This window comes from Cetorhinus maximus, chromosome 17, assembly GCF_964194155.1.
Source record: "Cetorhinus maximus chromosome 17, sCetMax3.hap1.1, whole genome shotgun sequence".
NCBI lineage: Eukaryota > Metazoa > Chordata > Chondrichthyes > Lamniformes > Cetorhinidae > Cetorhinus > Cetorhinus maximus.
This window is the reverse complement of record NC_135895.1, coordinates 98,107,841-98,123,480: the sequence shown is the minus strand read 5'-3', so window position 1 is coordinate 98,123,480 and position 15,640 is coordinate 98,107,841. Positions and strand designations below refer to the sequence as shown.

The following is a 15,640-nucleotide window of genomic DNA, read 5'->3' as shown; positions in this document are numbered from 1 at the left end:
TTAACATTCTTGCAAAAAGTCACTTGATTCTTTTGACTTGTGTTTATCCTGTAAAAACAGTATATGTGGTTGTCTGGCTAACTAGCAGATTAATCAACTTTCAGTTTAAGAAGTTTGTATACAAGCAGATGGAAGCTGAAGTAGGCATCTAAATTTCGCAGCTTTAAATATTGGAAATATTAGAAATTTACTGTTAAAATTATAGTTAGTGATTACATATATGAAAGCATTATTATAATGGAAGAAATGCAGCCAATTAATCCTATGTTCTGTCTTATTTATGTCCTGATTTCTAATAATTTTTTTAGTTTTATTGTGAGAATGTGTCATAATTTATTTTATTGTGAGAATGTGTCATAATTCATCTACTCATTGTTAACCATTTTGATGGAGTACAAAATAATTTAATCTAGTTAATCTGCTTTTCCAGATTCCGATATATTATATTGAAACAGAAGTTTTTGGAAGCCTTGTGTGTGAACAATGCAGTGTCAGCAGATGATGAACCTCAACATGTAAGTATTTGAACTGATGAATTTGCTCTCATGTAGAATTCTGTAAAGTAAGTTGAAATGCTGGAAATGGTAAAATGAATCATTTTTAACACTGGAGGCCCGCATGTAACTGCCCCCAGATGCTTTTAGTATCTCTACTCTGTAAAGTCAAGTTTGCTAATTGTTTAGTTACTGATATTCTCGGAACCTTGGTGTGCTGTTTGATTCTGAACTGAGCGCCTGACCCCATATCCTCTCCTATCACAGACTGCACCTTTCTACTTCTGTAAGATCACCCTTGCCTCACTTGATGCAGAGCTGAAACCCTTATTTATGTTGTTGCCAGACTCTCCTTTTTCAATGCTTTCCTGGCTGGCCTCCTGTCTGTCTGTTAAAAAGCTCAGATCATTCATTCAACTGTCTAGGCTTTACTCCTTAAAATTCCCACTCTCGGCTTCTCCAGTTCCCTCTCTTATATGATCCTTTTAAATCCCACCTTTTTGACCAAGATTTTAGTTACCCCTCCTCATATCTCTTTCCTTGACTTGATGTTGATTTTCATTATGATTACAATTTATTGAATTGCCTCAATGTTTTCTATATTAAAGTTGTTGGAGTAACATTGGTTTGCGATGCTATACTTTACCAATTAACTAATAGTAACTGTATTTTAAATCAGATATATTTGATTAAAAGGGAGATGTGTACTTTGAAGCTAGTAGTATAAACCAACTGAAATGATGTTGTGCTGAGTCATTTTTCTAATAGAAAACATGGAAAAGGTTAAGCATGAATGTTTTTACAATTCCTATTCAATATAGTGATGACATAATAGTGGTTTGCAGACTATTTTCTACTATATATATATATATATATATATATATATATATATGTATAACCTGTATAAGGTAAAAAATGGTCTTTGATTTGCCAGTCTTAATTTTAATGTTCACAAACTGAGCTAATGCTGCTAACCCAGGTTCTCTACCTGCATTTTTTTCAGGCACAAGGAAAATGTCCTTTGGCCTTTCTACAGGGAATGTCTCCAGATAGACATTTTTTTAAATGAAGAGTTAATAAACAGTGTGATCAGTATTTTCTCATTCTATCTCTTCATATGATTGTAAACTTGCATCAGCTTTTTATTTATTTCAATGATTTCTTCGCTCCCCCCCCCGCCCCCCCAATAACAAGTTTTCCTCAATCCCGTACTTTGAGACAAGTATAAGTTACAATAAGTTACAATAAGAGTGGGTAGAGTGTAAATGTTTAAAAGAAAATCGGGGTTTTTGTTTGGATCTCCTATTCAAGAAGGATATTGCGGCTAGCATTATGTATATACTTTTGAATTTAAAAGTTAGACTTGTTGTAAAAAAAACTTATAGCTCTTGGATATTATTTGTTGCAGCTAGAGTATACAATGCAAGAGGCTGTGAAGTGTCTCCATGCACTAGAAGAACATTGTCCCTCCAAGGAAGACTACAGCAAACTCTGTTTATTACTTACCCTTCCTCGCTTAACAAACCATGCGGAATTTAAGGATTGGAACCCCAGCACTGCTCGTGTCCAGTGCTTTGATGAGGCCTGTGTTATGGTGGCAGAGTTCATCCCTGCTGACAGAAAGCTGAGTGAAGCTGGTTTCAAAGCCAGCAATAACAGGTTATTTCAACTTGTCATTAAAGGTTTGCTCTACGAGTCTTGTGTGGAATTCTGTCAGAGTAGAGCCACTGGTGAAGAAATCAGTGAGAGTGAAGTACTGCTTGGAATTGATTTGCTATGTGGAAATGGGTGTGATGATCTGGATTTGAGTCTTCTCTCATGGCTTCAAAATTTATCACCCGATACTTTCTCCTGTGCTTTTGAACAAAAGATTTTGAATATCCACACAGATAAACTTGTAAAACCCACAAGGTCTTCATACTCTGATATTTTAACACCACTAATTAATAAACTGTCTCCTTACCCATCATCCCCAATGAGGCGCCCACAGTCTGCTGATGCATACATGTCACGTTCCTTGAACCCAGCTTTAGATGGTCTGTCATATGGACTGACTAGTCAGGAGAAGCGTAATGCTGATATAGTGAACAGAAGTTCTCCAATGTCTCATTCTTTTGCAAACTTTCATTATCCTGGCACGCAAAATCTTTCCAGAAGTCTCATGCTGGAAAACACAGACTGTCATAGCATATACGAGGAATCACCAGAAAGGTTAGTTTATTTTTGTATTTATTTATATGTTTTATTACCTTTTAGGTAAAAGGCTTTGGATTAACTGCCATTTCTTGTGATTTGTTAATCATTTATAATAAATATGCCATTAAAGTTTAGAACAGACCATTAAAAATTGTACACTGATTTATATTTTAATATTTATAATTTACTGGCAAAGCTTTTCCTCTTGCACTCACCAGGATAGACGCAAGAATGCTTAATTTCAAAGGGAGCAACCATTTATACTACATGAGAAAAGGGTGTTGTTTCCATCCTTTTCTCATGCAGTATAAATGGTTAGTCCCTTTGAAATTTGGCATTCTTGCATCTATCCTGATGAGTACAAGACGAGAAGTTTCAACAATCTCCCTTTTTTCAGCAGTACTCAAGTTCTGTACTACCAAGTGACTATTTATAATTTCCCAACAAGCTCACTTTATTTGATGGAAAGAATGTAGACTGGTTAATTAGGAGGTAATCGTAGGAATGGTGCAGTGAAATAAAAATTTTTCCAGGCAAGCAGTTAGAGCTGGTGAGAATGAAAAATTGCTTGTGTGAAAAACCTGAGTTTGATTCCTGGGTAAAAAAGAAATTTAACCTTAGTTGCTTTTTCTGCAAGTCACAAGATAAGTGCATTTAAAGGTGATTTTTCAACCCATCTCAGACCCTAAATTGTTGTTAATTCTCTCTCTCACTCTCTCTCTCTCTCTCTCTCTCTCTCTCTCTCTCTCTCCTCCCCCCCCCCCCCCCCCCCCATCCCCACCATGGGATCCATACAGATATTCTGTCTCCTACTTTATTATGAAAGACATTCTTCATGTGAAGAAAATCTTCCCAAATTTTTTTAAATCAGTCCTAAATTTACCAATAACTAGTTTAATCTTGTCCCCTTGTTCTATTTTCACAATTTAGTTTGAAATAGTTCTCCAGAATGGAAATTAAAATAAACATCTCAGTAAGAGAAATGAAGATGGGAGTTAATGATTCTTAATTCAATTAATCTTAACCAAAGAAGCATCTCTCTGCTACACAAATATCCTCAACTATTTAAGTTGCTAGTTTAAATCACCTTCCTTTTAGTTTAAAGCACAGAATAAGCCCTCCTAACCCAACATACACAATCCCGAAGCTTCTTTGTAGCCCGAAGTGACAGCCTTTTAAATGTCGCTTGTGGTTACATGTCACTGGGATCACTTGGAACTGGATGGAAGAAGGTGATTTAAAATAGCAACTTAACTAGTTGAGTTTATTTTTGTAGCAGAGAAAAACTTGTGGTAAAACAAAACAATTTTTTTGCCAGAATTGAAGTACTCCAGTTGATCAGGGCTTTGTATTGTTGAAACATGACTTCTACCCCCTTTATTCTAGTGCTCTATGCGAAACCCTCGGGACTGATTGCGTTTCAGATTTCAGGTAATTTTGTTTTTTTTGGATACCGCATACAGGCCTAGGCATACTTACATTACAGTGGCCGAAGCCTCGGCTAGCTATAGTCGAAAGCCAGCTTGTCCAACGTGCGGCCCAGATGTGGCCCGCAAAGCCCCCCAAATGTGGTCCCTGGAGGCAATTTTCAAAATGCCGGTGAAGTGAAGTGGAAGATTCTGAAAGAAGCTGCCCCTCTAATCACAGCTGTTCCTCTTGCGTGTTTGATAAAACTTGCCACTTCTGTTTCATTCCCAGAATTGTTTGGCAATTTATTCACTCTCTTAGGGAAAAAAATTAAGCATTTTTGCCTTCAGAGCATGTTTAATTGGAATAGTTGTGAAACACTAGCAAGATATTAGCATAATTTAAGTTCAAAGGATGAAGAGTCCTCCAACTTAGTGGTTTATAATGTTTTTGCTTTGGTGTGAAGTGATTTGAATGTGTAAGTATCAGTATAACTCAAGATTTTAATGCAAACACTAAAGCTGAGAATTTAGTCCACTTTTAGGAGGCTGTCTTGCATGGATTTCAGGTTGTAAAATGATTGTAACCCAGATATACATAATATAGTTTTTCCCCTATTGCATTTCAAATTTGAATAGATAGATTTTAAAACATATTTATTCTTGGAGACTTCTGTAAAGTTTATACATCGTGCTTAATTGTACAAGAATATTTGGTAACAATCAGCCTTGTCACTAACCTACACTCTTACCCTCTCCTTAAACATTGATTTTTTATATTTCCATGCAACTGAACCCTCCCCCCCCCCCCCCCCCCCCCCCACCCCTCACTATTTAGTTTAAAGCCCTATCTACAACCCTAGCTATGCGATTCGCCAGGACACTGGTCCCAGCATGATTCAAGTGGAGCTCGTCCGAACGGAATAGCTCCCACTTTCCCCAGTACTGATGCCAATGTCCCGTGAATTCGAACCCATTTCTCCCACACCAAATCTTTAAGCCACGCACCTACCTCTTTAATCTTATTGACCCTGTGCCAATTAGCTCGTGGCTCAGGTAGTAACCCGGAGATTATTACCTTTTTGGTTCTGCTTTTTAATTTAGCCCCTAGCTGCTCGTATTCCCTCAGCAGAACCTCTTTCCTTGTTCTACCTATATCGTTGGTACCTACGTGGACCACGACAACTGGATCTTTCCCCTCCCACTCCAAGTTCCTCTGCAGCCCAGATGAGATATCCTTAACCCTGGCACCAGGTAGGCAACACAGCCTTCGGGAATCTTGGTCCTGGCTGCAGAGAACAGTATCAATTCCCCTAACTATACTATGCCCTGTCGCTGTGTCTGTCCCATCATACACTAATTTTGATCTTTTATAAATTACTGTCTTTTTAATTGTCAATTTATTGCTTTGACATTGCTTTATTTTTGCTCAGCAAGTTGCTTCTTTTCTTCATACCTCAGCTTTATTTTGAAATTCATGTTTAATGTTGTGCCAAACCTTATCTTTCTAAAATTTGCTCACCAACCCCTTGAACGAGAAAAAAATGGAAACGTGGCCCTCCAGGTGGAAAGATTAGACAAGCCTGGTCTAAAGTAAATAAAATGGTTAGAAAAGTAAGATGTACCACTTAATAATAAATACAGGTTACCTGTAATAAGTTCCCACCTGTGGCCCCATCTGCAATCCTGCTTGTAGGAAAGGGTTTGCATGGTAAACAGAGCAGACAAATAACTAGACTTCCCGTGCTGAAGGTCAGGCGAGGTTGGCAAGATTCATGTCGGCTTGGGTCATAGATTTCCTGTGTTAAAGGTCGATGAAGTTCAAAAAAACAGTGTGGTTTTGGATGTGTTCAGTTTTTGGATTTATGAATAAAGGATACTCGACCTGTATGATTATTTCTTTGTAATTTTATACCTTTACAGTGCTGTCTATCGTTGTGCCATCAGCAAATTTGGATATGTGGCTTTCTATTCCATCTAAGTCGTTAATAAATACAGTGAACAGTAACTCCTTAGACATTTCCCTGTCCACTACTTTAGTGAACTCTTCAAAAAATTCAATCTGATTCATCAGGCATGACCTATCCTTTACAAATCTATGCTGTCACTTTCTGATCAGCTGAAAATTTTAAAGGTGTGCAATCACCCTATCCTTAATTATGAACTCTAGTAAAAGTTCCTCACAGTAGATATTAGGTAATTTGGTCTATAATTCACTGATTTCACCCCCCTCACCTTTCTTAAATAATGGAGTGATATGCGCAGTTTTCCAAACTAAACATATGGTTCCTGAATTGAGAGAATTTTGGAAGATTATAGTTAAGGCATTTGCAATGTTCTCACCTACTTAACTTAAAATGTTGGGAGGGAAAGCATCTGGTCCTGGGGATTTGTTATTGCTTTCGCACCATGATTTTCTTCATTGCTGTTATTTTGCTTACGTTAAATTTAGTGAGTCCCTGATCCTGATTTAATACTAGCTTCCTTGGGATATCTGTTATGCTGACCTCTTCCTCTACTGTAAATACTGCCACAAAGTAATTATTCAGCATGTCTGCCATTTCCTTATTTCATTGACAATATCACTATGATCAATTTTTAAGCAATTTTTACTTTGCTCCTGACCCCTCATTTTTTTCCCTATTATAATTGTAAAAACGTCTGTTGATTTTGATGTCCCTTGCATGTTTCTTTTTTGTAGCATTTGCTATCTGTTTTGTCACTGTTTGCTGTTCTTTGTACCTTTCCCCATTTGCCAGGGTCCAAGTGTTTTTTTCATGGGATGTGGACTAGGCTAGCATTTGTTGCCCTTCCCTAATTACCCTTGAGAAGGTGGTGGTGATCCGCTTTCTTGAACCGTTGCATTCCATGTAGTGTAGGTACACCTGCAGTGCTGTTAGGAAGGGGGTTCCAGGATTTTGACCCAGTGACAGTTATGGAACGATGACATAGTACCAAGTCAGGATGATGTTTGGCTTGGAGGGGAGCTTGCAGGTGTTGTTGTTCCCATTCATCTACTGCCTTTGTTCTTTTAGGTGGTATAGTTTGCAGGTTTGGGAGATTCTGTCGAAGGAGCCTTTGGTGAGTTGTTGCAGTGCATCTTGTATATGGTACACACTGCTGCTATTGTGCATCAGTGGTGGAGGGGGTGAATGTTTAAGGTGGCAGATGGGATGCCAATCAAGTGGGCTGTTTTATTTTGAATGGTGTTGAGTTTCTCAAGTATCATGGGAGCTGCACTCATCCAGCAAGTGGAGAGTATTCCATCACGTTCCTGACTTATACCTTGTAGATAGTTAGACAGGCTTTGGTCCAGTTAACTTTTTGGTCAATGGTAACCTTCCAGGATGTTGATTGTGGAGGATTCAATTATAGTAATGCCATTAAATATCAAGGGGAGATGGTGAGATTCTCTCTTGTTGGAGATGGTAATTGCCTGACACTTAAGTGGTAAGTAACATACATGCCACATATCTTTCCAAGCCCGAATGCTGCTCTTGCTGTATATGGAGATTATTTTGTCTCTTTCCTTTTTAGTTATCCATGTTTGTCTCTTCGGTCAAGTAGGGGTATAAACTGGTCTGTATCACAAATTATTTTTTGGACACCTCCAACCAATCATCTGCCCTTTTACCCATTAACAAATTTGCCCAGTTACTGTGGATTGTCTCTATCATCCCATTGAAGTCAGCCTTACCTAAATGTAGAATCTTAGTTGTTTTGTATTTCTCCCTTTTAAGTACTATATGGAACTCATCATGTTATCACTATTTGATCAGTGTTCACGTTACCTTTAAGCTGTTAACTAAATCTGGCTCATTACTCATTAATAAATCTAATGTGGCGTGCCCCCTTGTTGGATCTGAGAAATATTGCTGCAAAAAACTATCCCAGACACACTCAGAAGTTCACTACCTTTCTGATGTGCTAGTCTGCTTATCCCAATCTTTGTGAAAATTTAAAGTTTCCTTTTCTGAAGTAAAACCAAAACACTGGCAAAAAATACATACTTTTCAAAACATTTACATCGACCTGTGACATGATTTCTATCACTTGGAATGTTCGGCATGGGCAACTGGCTTTTCAATATTCTGTGTCAGTTCTGCATTTCATGTGACAATTGCGTGACCAGATCGTATCCATTTTTCCCCTCTGACATATACAGGTTTAAATTTTAATGACCTCTAAGGATCTAAGTTCAGTGTAATCTTTTGATTCTTGTGAGGATGAAAGTCTTTTGGACACAATGCAAGTAATGCTTCCGAGGGGAATAATTCCTTTCTCCGTGTTTGGTTTTTACATGTTCTTTAAAAGTAATTATTATAATCAGTTAACTATTTTGACCATTCAGTTCCTTTTCCTTTTCTCTCCACTCCTCCACCATGTCTTATAGGACAGATTCCCCAGTACCCAGAGTTCAGCAGTTTACTGCTAGCGGTAATGGCGAAACTTTGATTCGGGATGAAGCATCACTTGTCAATTCCATAGAAGTGGCATCAAATACAGCCACCTCTAAAGTGGAAAAGAATGAGGTAAATGTTAGATTTATTATATTAATACTACCTCTTCAGGTATTTTTCTCTTTAAACCTGCATCTTGCTGTTTTTGTTCATAGATAAAAATAATCAGAGAATAAAACTTCACTGCTGTTTTCCAGGGTAACTATCAGAGGTTTCTAGTTAGGAAAAGGCTGAACTCTTGACCATGAATCTATTTACTAGAAGTTATAATCCTGCAATTCAGAGTAACATTACGAACGGTTTTCATTGTACAGGTATGGTCAGTAAAGAAGTGGAGTTAGGAAAAAAATTGAAACGAATCCAGAGATGCAGAGCATTTGGGAGAAACTCCCGCAAGCAGGAATGAGCTGTGTTTTGTCCCTCAGTTTGCCTACATTGCCATTGATCACTCATATCTCCAATTAAGCTTTGAGCTAATAATTTGTGTTACGATCACTAATTTCATCTTAAAGATTATAACATAGCTCCCTATCCTCTGACTCCAAAGCCTATCTCAAGCTGTTCAATATTGTTCATTTAGTGATTTGTTTGACTTGAGTGTTCGCTAGTCTGGCAAAATTTAGAAAAGCAATCAATGTGATTCAATTTTGAAAATAAAATAGTTCAGAATATCTAATTTTGTTTTTATAAAATATTAGTGCAATGAAATTAAAATATTGTTTAAAGATTTTTCTTGAAATTGCAAATGTTTTCAAAAGCACCTAATGTAAAGTGTATAAGGGAAGTTCCCCTATTGTTATTGTACTTATAATGTTACCATTTGGTCAGTTCAACTGTTATTTCATTAGGCAGACTCAATTGTACTTCTCAATTGTTCTGAACTGTATTTGGAGAACTCCAGCTTTGTTTCTGGGAAATGCTATTGATTCTTATCTGCTTCATTGTGAATAATGGTTGACAGTAATTTGTTTATTACCCCTTCTTAAAGAAGATCTTTGAGTTAACTTCTTTATTTTCAGTCTGTCTGTTTTTGAAGCACAACTACAGGTTGCAAATACTGACAGGTTTTTGGCTGCTAAAGAAAGAAGGACTACATATCAGAACAACAACAACATTTTTGTTTTTGTTTTCTTCACGAACCCTGAAATTGAAATCTCATTGGACCACATTACATTAACAGCATGAAACCTCCAGTACCTCATGTGGATACTTCCACATATATGAATCCAGGGGATGAATGTTAGCAAGTTGTTTTGGATCACTATAGTTGAGCCTATTCCTACTAAGAGCCAAGATCGACACATACATTTCTGTGAGCATTCCTATAACCAAGGTTCCTGTTCCCAAGGCCAATTGTTATACCCTATTGATGCGCCAGATAAGGTTAACTCAACCCAGATCAGTATCTGGGACCTTGCTGGATTACAGTTATTCACTTAACTATTGGAGGATTTTTTGAGGAAAGTTTTGCCTGTGATTTTTCACTTCTCTTCAAAGGGTGATTTTTTTTCTTCTCCTCGTTTATGGACTTTGGACGTCGCTGGCTAGGCCAGCATTTATTTCCCATCCCCTAATTGCCCTTAAGAAGGTGGTAGTGAGCTGTCTTCTCGAATCGCTGCAGTCAATGTGGTGTATGTACATCCACAGTGCTGTTAGGGAGGGGAGTTCCAGGATTTTGACCCAGCGACAGTGAAGGAACGGTGATATATTTCCAAGTCAGGGTGGTGAGGGGAAATTCCAGGTAGTGGTGTTCCCATCTATCTGCTGCCCTTATCCTTCTACATGGTAGTGGTCATGGGTTTGGAAGGTCGTCTAAGAAAGCTTGTTGAATTCCTGCAGTGCATCTTGTAAATGGTACACACTGCTGCCATTGTGTGTGGAGGGGAGTGAATGTTTGTGGATGGGGTGCCAATCAAGCAGACTGCTTTGTCCTGGATGATGTTAAGCTTCTTGAGTGTTTTTGGAGCTGCATTTATCCAGACAAATGGAGAGTATTCCATCACAATCCTGACTTGTGCCTTGTAGATGGGGACAGGCTTTGGAGAGTCAGGAGATGAGTTACACGCCGCAGGATTCATAGCCTCTGATCTGTTCTTGTAGCCAGAGTATTTATATGGCTAGACCGGTTCAGTTTCTGGTCAATGGTAACCCCGAGGATGTTGATAGATTGCGTAGAGTCTGTTCTTGTTGGAAGGAGTGGTTTGAATGAGCCAAAGTATTTTCTCAGCGTCCATATTTTCTGATTCTGCATTATTATTGGACTTTTACGCAGATTGCAGTTTGATGAAGTGACATTTCCTTGTTATAAAATACAAGGCTACAAAGTGGGTTTCTTGACAGAACAAGCAGCCTGCAGTTTGCAACATTAGGCACAAGATTCTGCTTAATTATAAATTACTAATTACTGAAATATAAAGCAAAATTTGAATAAATTTAAATTGTCGTTTCATAAGTTCAAATAATTTATTCATTAATTTTCTTTAACCCTTTAGCTGAGGGAATCCACAGATCAATTTCAAGAGTACTATCGACAGCGAATGCGCTACCAACAGCATCTTGAGCAAAAGGAGCAACAAAGGCAAATGTACCAGCAAATGTTACTAGAAGGAGGGGTCAATGAAGATGATGGAACAAGCCAACAGCAGAATCTCACAGAGCAGTTCCTTAACAAGTCAGTTTGTGCTCTGGTACAAATGCTACCACATCCCACATTCCTTTCCTTCCCAAAAACAATTTGTTTCTTCACACAGCACCATTGTATCTTATTTTTAAAAACAAGTGGTTCAACAAAGATTTTAAGAAATACAATTTAACAGTCAGCCTGAATATCTGTACTAAAATATTTTTTGTCTTTTAAACAGATCAATGCAAAAGCTAGAAGAATTAAATCTAGGAATGGATAATCTTAACACTGAGGCGCAGTCTCCTAACCAACAGTGTAATGGAAATCAACTAAATGTACAAAATGGCTCTTCAGCCACTAATTTTTTAACACCACTTGAAGTTAATCAACAGTGTTCAGGATTGTCCGATGGCTCAAGCCAGTGCACAAGTACTTCAAATAAACCAATCACAGGGAATGCATTCCCCTATCCTGAGGGCTCCTCATTCTTTACCATGCAAAAGTAAGGTGTATATATTTCAACAGAATCAATGCATGACTAGAAATTGTGAAAAATATTTAATAGTTTTTAGCTGCAAGTCTCCTTTTATGCATATTTATAATATATAAATAATTGACATGCAGTGAAGCATTTCCATTTACAATACCCTCTGTGGACCAAATACTTCCTTCGTTTAATCTGCTGTACACTGAGCCAGCCCTTCTGAGGCGGTGTAAACTGAACAGCTCTAGCCCATCACGAATCAGTGCATAATGTGTTTTTTCTCCCAGTCTACTGAGATGTTGACAAGACTAGTACAATAGTAACATGATGGGATTAAATGTTTCCATGGTTCTGAAAATGGAATAATTGCTTGTGAATAGAGTTCTAAACTGCAATGCAAGCAATATGACTTGACGTGTTGTCCTGACAGATTTGCTACTGTAAATACTTGACAATTACAGTTAATTGCTCCGTGAGCTTGTGTATTTTTTTTTTAACAACGGTACACTGTCCTAGACTTTTTAAAAAGGAACTCTGCTGTAATTAACTGTAGCTTTTTATTTTATTTTTATGTAGTGCAGATTCTTCATCTTCATCAAAAGATCCTGCAATAGGTTCATCAGTAGTGGAAAATACTTCAGTCAGTGGAGATGGGGCAAAGGATGAAGAGGTACACTAATGTCAGAATGTATTGGTGTGTGCTATATATTCTAAGCTAACAAAGATTCTCACTGAAGCAGATTGATAATGGAGGTATTTAATTGTTTGATATTAATTCCACATCTCCACCAATTTCCTACATACTAATAACTCGGCATAGCTTTGAAAAATATGGTCAGCCTTCTTTCTGTCCTTATCTGCATTTAGATTTTCTCACTTTTTGTTTCTCTTTGAGTTCTGATTTCTGACTGTCTTTTGTGTTTAAATTTCTGTATATGTCCTCCTCTCTAACTATCTTTTGCTGTTCTTTCAGTTGGGAAGTTATAGATGGCATAATGTGGTGGGGACAGGAGTCATGAAATTTTCTTTTGGTAATCCAAACTCTCATTCTTTTGTTGAGCTAAGAAGGAATTTATTCATAGCCATGGTTTACTTTTTGTGATTTTTCTGTTGTTTGAAATTGTACTTTATGTACTTGAAATCTGTAGCCTCTTATTTTCACTTGTATTAGTTGCTTGAAAAATTGACTCTGTTGCACAGGATCTGACCCAATTACATGTGCATACACTGATCAGGTGTCAGATTTTCCTTTTTTAATTTTTGGTTACCATTAATTGATAATCACTTATTCACCATTGTTTTTGTGTGTTGGTGTTGCAGTGCATTCCTGGCATACTCACAGGCTGTAGCCTAGGCAGCCAGCTAGGTGCGAGAAGCTGTAGCAAGAGCACAAGGAACTACAGATTGAGTTTGTGGTTTCTGGAGAGCATTATGGCCTGTTCAGATTGGAGGACTACAAAGGTTTCTTCAAGAAGCAAATATAATTTTTAAATATTTCAGCAGAAGTTAACTTAAACCAGCAGCAACTATGGAGAAGTTGAGATTATGGTGTTCAGCTGACCCTGACAGTCTAATGAGGAGCTGCATAGCTTATTGATCAGATTAACATGAGAAATCTTATTTAGAGTGCCACTACAGGCATGACACAGAACTGTATCAGCTAACTGTATATTTTTACATTGTAAAACCCATTACATAAGTTTTCAATGGAGTTTGACTCAAGAATTTTAATATAGGTTGTTTGTCTACTTACATATTTACTTGTTGCTAAGTCTTTCCTGAAATTCAATATTTGAACCTCTCCGATCAGTACCTCGGCCATGTCCCCTGCCTCCATGCATGGTTCCCCTTTTTTGGGCCCTAATCAGCCCACCTCTACCCTTACTACCCTTTTACTATTTATATCCCTGTCGAAGACGTTTAGATTGCCTTTTATGATAGTTGCTAGTTTCTAATCATACACTTTGCCTCTCTTATTTCCTTTTACACTTCTCCTCTGAGCATTTCTATAGTTCTGGCTCTTGCTTGTATTATCAACCTAATATCTGTCTTTATTTGCTTCACCTTACTCTATCTCTTTTGTCATTCAGAGAGCTCTGACTTCAGTTGCCCTTGCTTTTCCCCTCGTGGGAAGGTACCTCAACTGTACCCAACCTATCTTCTCTTTAACGGTAGCCCATTGTTCCATTACAATTCTGCCCACCTATTTTTGATTCCAATATACCTGGGACAGATTGTTCTTACCCTACTGAAATTGGCCCTCCTCAAATTATTAATTTTTACTCTAAATTGCTCCTTGTCCTTTTTCTTAGCTTGCCTAAACCTTATGATACTATTATCGCTGTTTACTAGATGTTTTCCTACTGACAGTTGATCTGTCTCTTTCACCAGAACCTTCCTTGTTGGGTTGGAAATATACTAATCAAAAAAATTTTCCTGAAACTCTTCCCCCACTCTGTCCTTAACACTATTACTATCCTAGTCTATATTAGCACAATTATAGTTCCTCATTATCACTACTGTATAGTTTTTGCACCTGTCTGTAATTTCTTTGCAAAATTGCTCCTATATACTCACTAGTTGGTGGCTTATAGAATACACAGCAGTGTAATGGTATCTCTATCATTTCTTAACTTTAATCAAATAGATTCTGCCCATGACGTCACCAGGGCATCCTCTCTCTCCAGTACTGTAATATTCTCCTTACTCAATAATGCCATCCCTCTTTTTCAAGGTGATTTAAGGTGACTGGCAAAAGAAGCAATGGTGACATGAGGGAAAACCTTTTTTTAATGCAGTGAGTAGATAGAATTGGAAATGTCTGATTGTGTGCTGGAGGCAAGTTCAATTGTGGCTTTCAAAAGGGAATTTGATAAGCCCGTAAAGAAAAATTTAAATGCAGGGCTACTGGGAAAGGGAGGGAAAGTGGAACTAGTTTAAAAATTGCTTTTGCAGAGAATGGACATACACATGACAGACAAAAACGGCCTCCTGAAACCATTCTATGATTCTATCAAATTTCCACCCTGCAACAGCACTGAATGGCCCTTCTCAAAGTCAGGTGACATCTTATGTGACTGACAATGGTTAGCTTTCCCTCCTCACTTTTGTCTGCAACCTTAGACACAATTGACCCCTCCATCTTTCCTCCATCATCCAGTTAGGTGGAAATGTCCTCACCTGGTTCCATTCTTGTCTATCCAGTCGTAGCCAAAGAATCATGTGCAATACCTTCATTCCCACTTCCACATCATTACCTCTGGTTCCTCCAAAGGTCCATCCTTGGCCCCCTCCAATTTGTCATATACATACTGCCCCTTGGCGACCTCATCTGAAAACACACTGACAGGTTCCACGTGTATGCTGATGACCCAGAACTCTAAGTAATTGCCACATCTCCAAATACCTCTGATTATTAAGAAATAATTGTAGGGGAAACATTTTATCAGGAAGGCAAGAGAGATTAAATGACAAAAACGATGATGGTGCAAGGCAAAAGGAGATGGTAATGGGACAAAAAGCAAAACTGGTCCAGAAGAGGTGTAAGGGAAAGGTAGAATCATCGCCAACAGCTGCCGTCCAAGAAAAGAGGAGGATGGGTTATGATCTGAAATTTTTGAGCTCGGTTTTGTGTCCAGAAGGCTGTCAAGTGCCTGATTGAAAAATGAGGTGTTGTTCCTCATGCTGAAAATAGACCTTTATTGGAACAGTAAAGGACACTGCTTGTCCTGTACTGGATGAGCAAATATCCTCCAACTAAATATTGAGAAGACCAAAGCCATTGTCTTAGTCCCTGCCACAAACTCTGTTTCCTAGCTATCAATTCTTTCTCTCTCTTTGACAACTGTAAGAGACCAAATAATTTTGGTTTAATTTGACCCTGAGATGAGCAACTACTGCATATCCATGATGATATTAAGATTACATACTTCTAACTTCATAACTTTGCCCTGCTTCACCCTAGCCTCAGCTCATCT

The 15,640-nt window shown here is 38.0% G+C and overlaps 1 protein-coding gene across 2 annotated transcripts in view; it reads left to right on the top strand.

Annotated features, from left to right (window-relative positions):
- LOC144692634 (WD repeat-containing protein 47-like) overlaps positions 1-15,640 on the top strand; it is a 59,697-nt gene that overhangs the window by 17,308 nt on the left and 26,749 nt on the right. For both annotated transcript variants that reach the window (XM_078561700.1, XM_078561698.1), the window contains exons 4-9: positions 431-515; positions 1,903-2,705; positions 8,490-8,628; positions 11,049-11,227; positions 11,418-11,681; positions 12,240-12,333. In XM_078561700.1, coding sequence (XP_078417826.1) covers positions 431-515; positions 1,903-2,705; positions 8,490-8,628; positions 11,049-11,227; positions 11,418-11,681; positions 12,240-12,333 — 1,564 coding nt within the window. The remainder of the gene's footprint in view (positions 1-430; positions 516-1,902; positions 2,706-8,489; positions 8,629-11,048; positions 11,228-11,417; positions 11,682-12,239; positions 12,334-15,640) is intronic.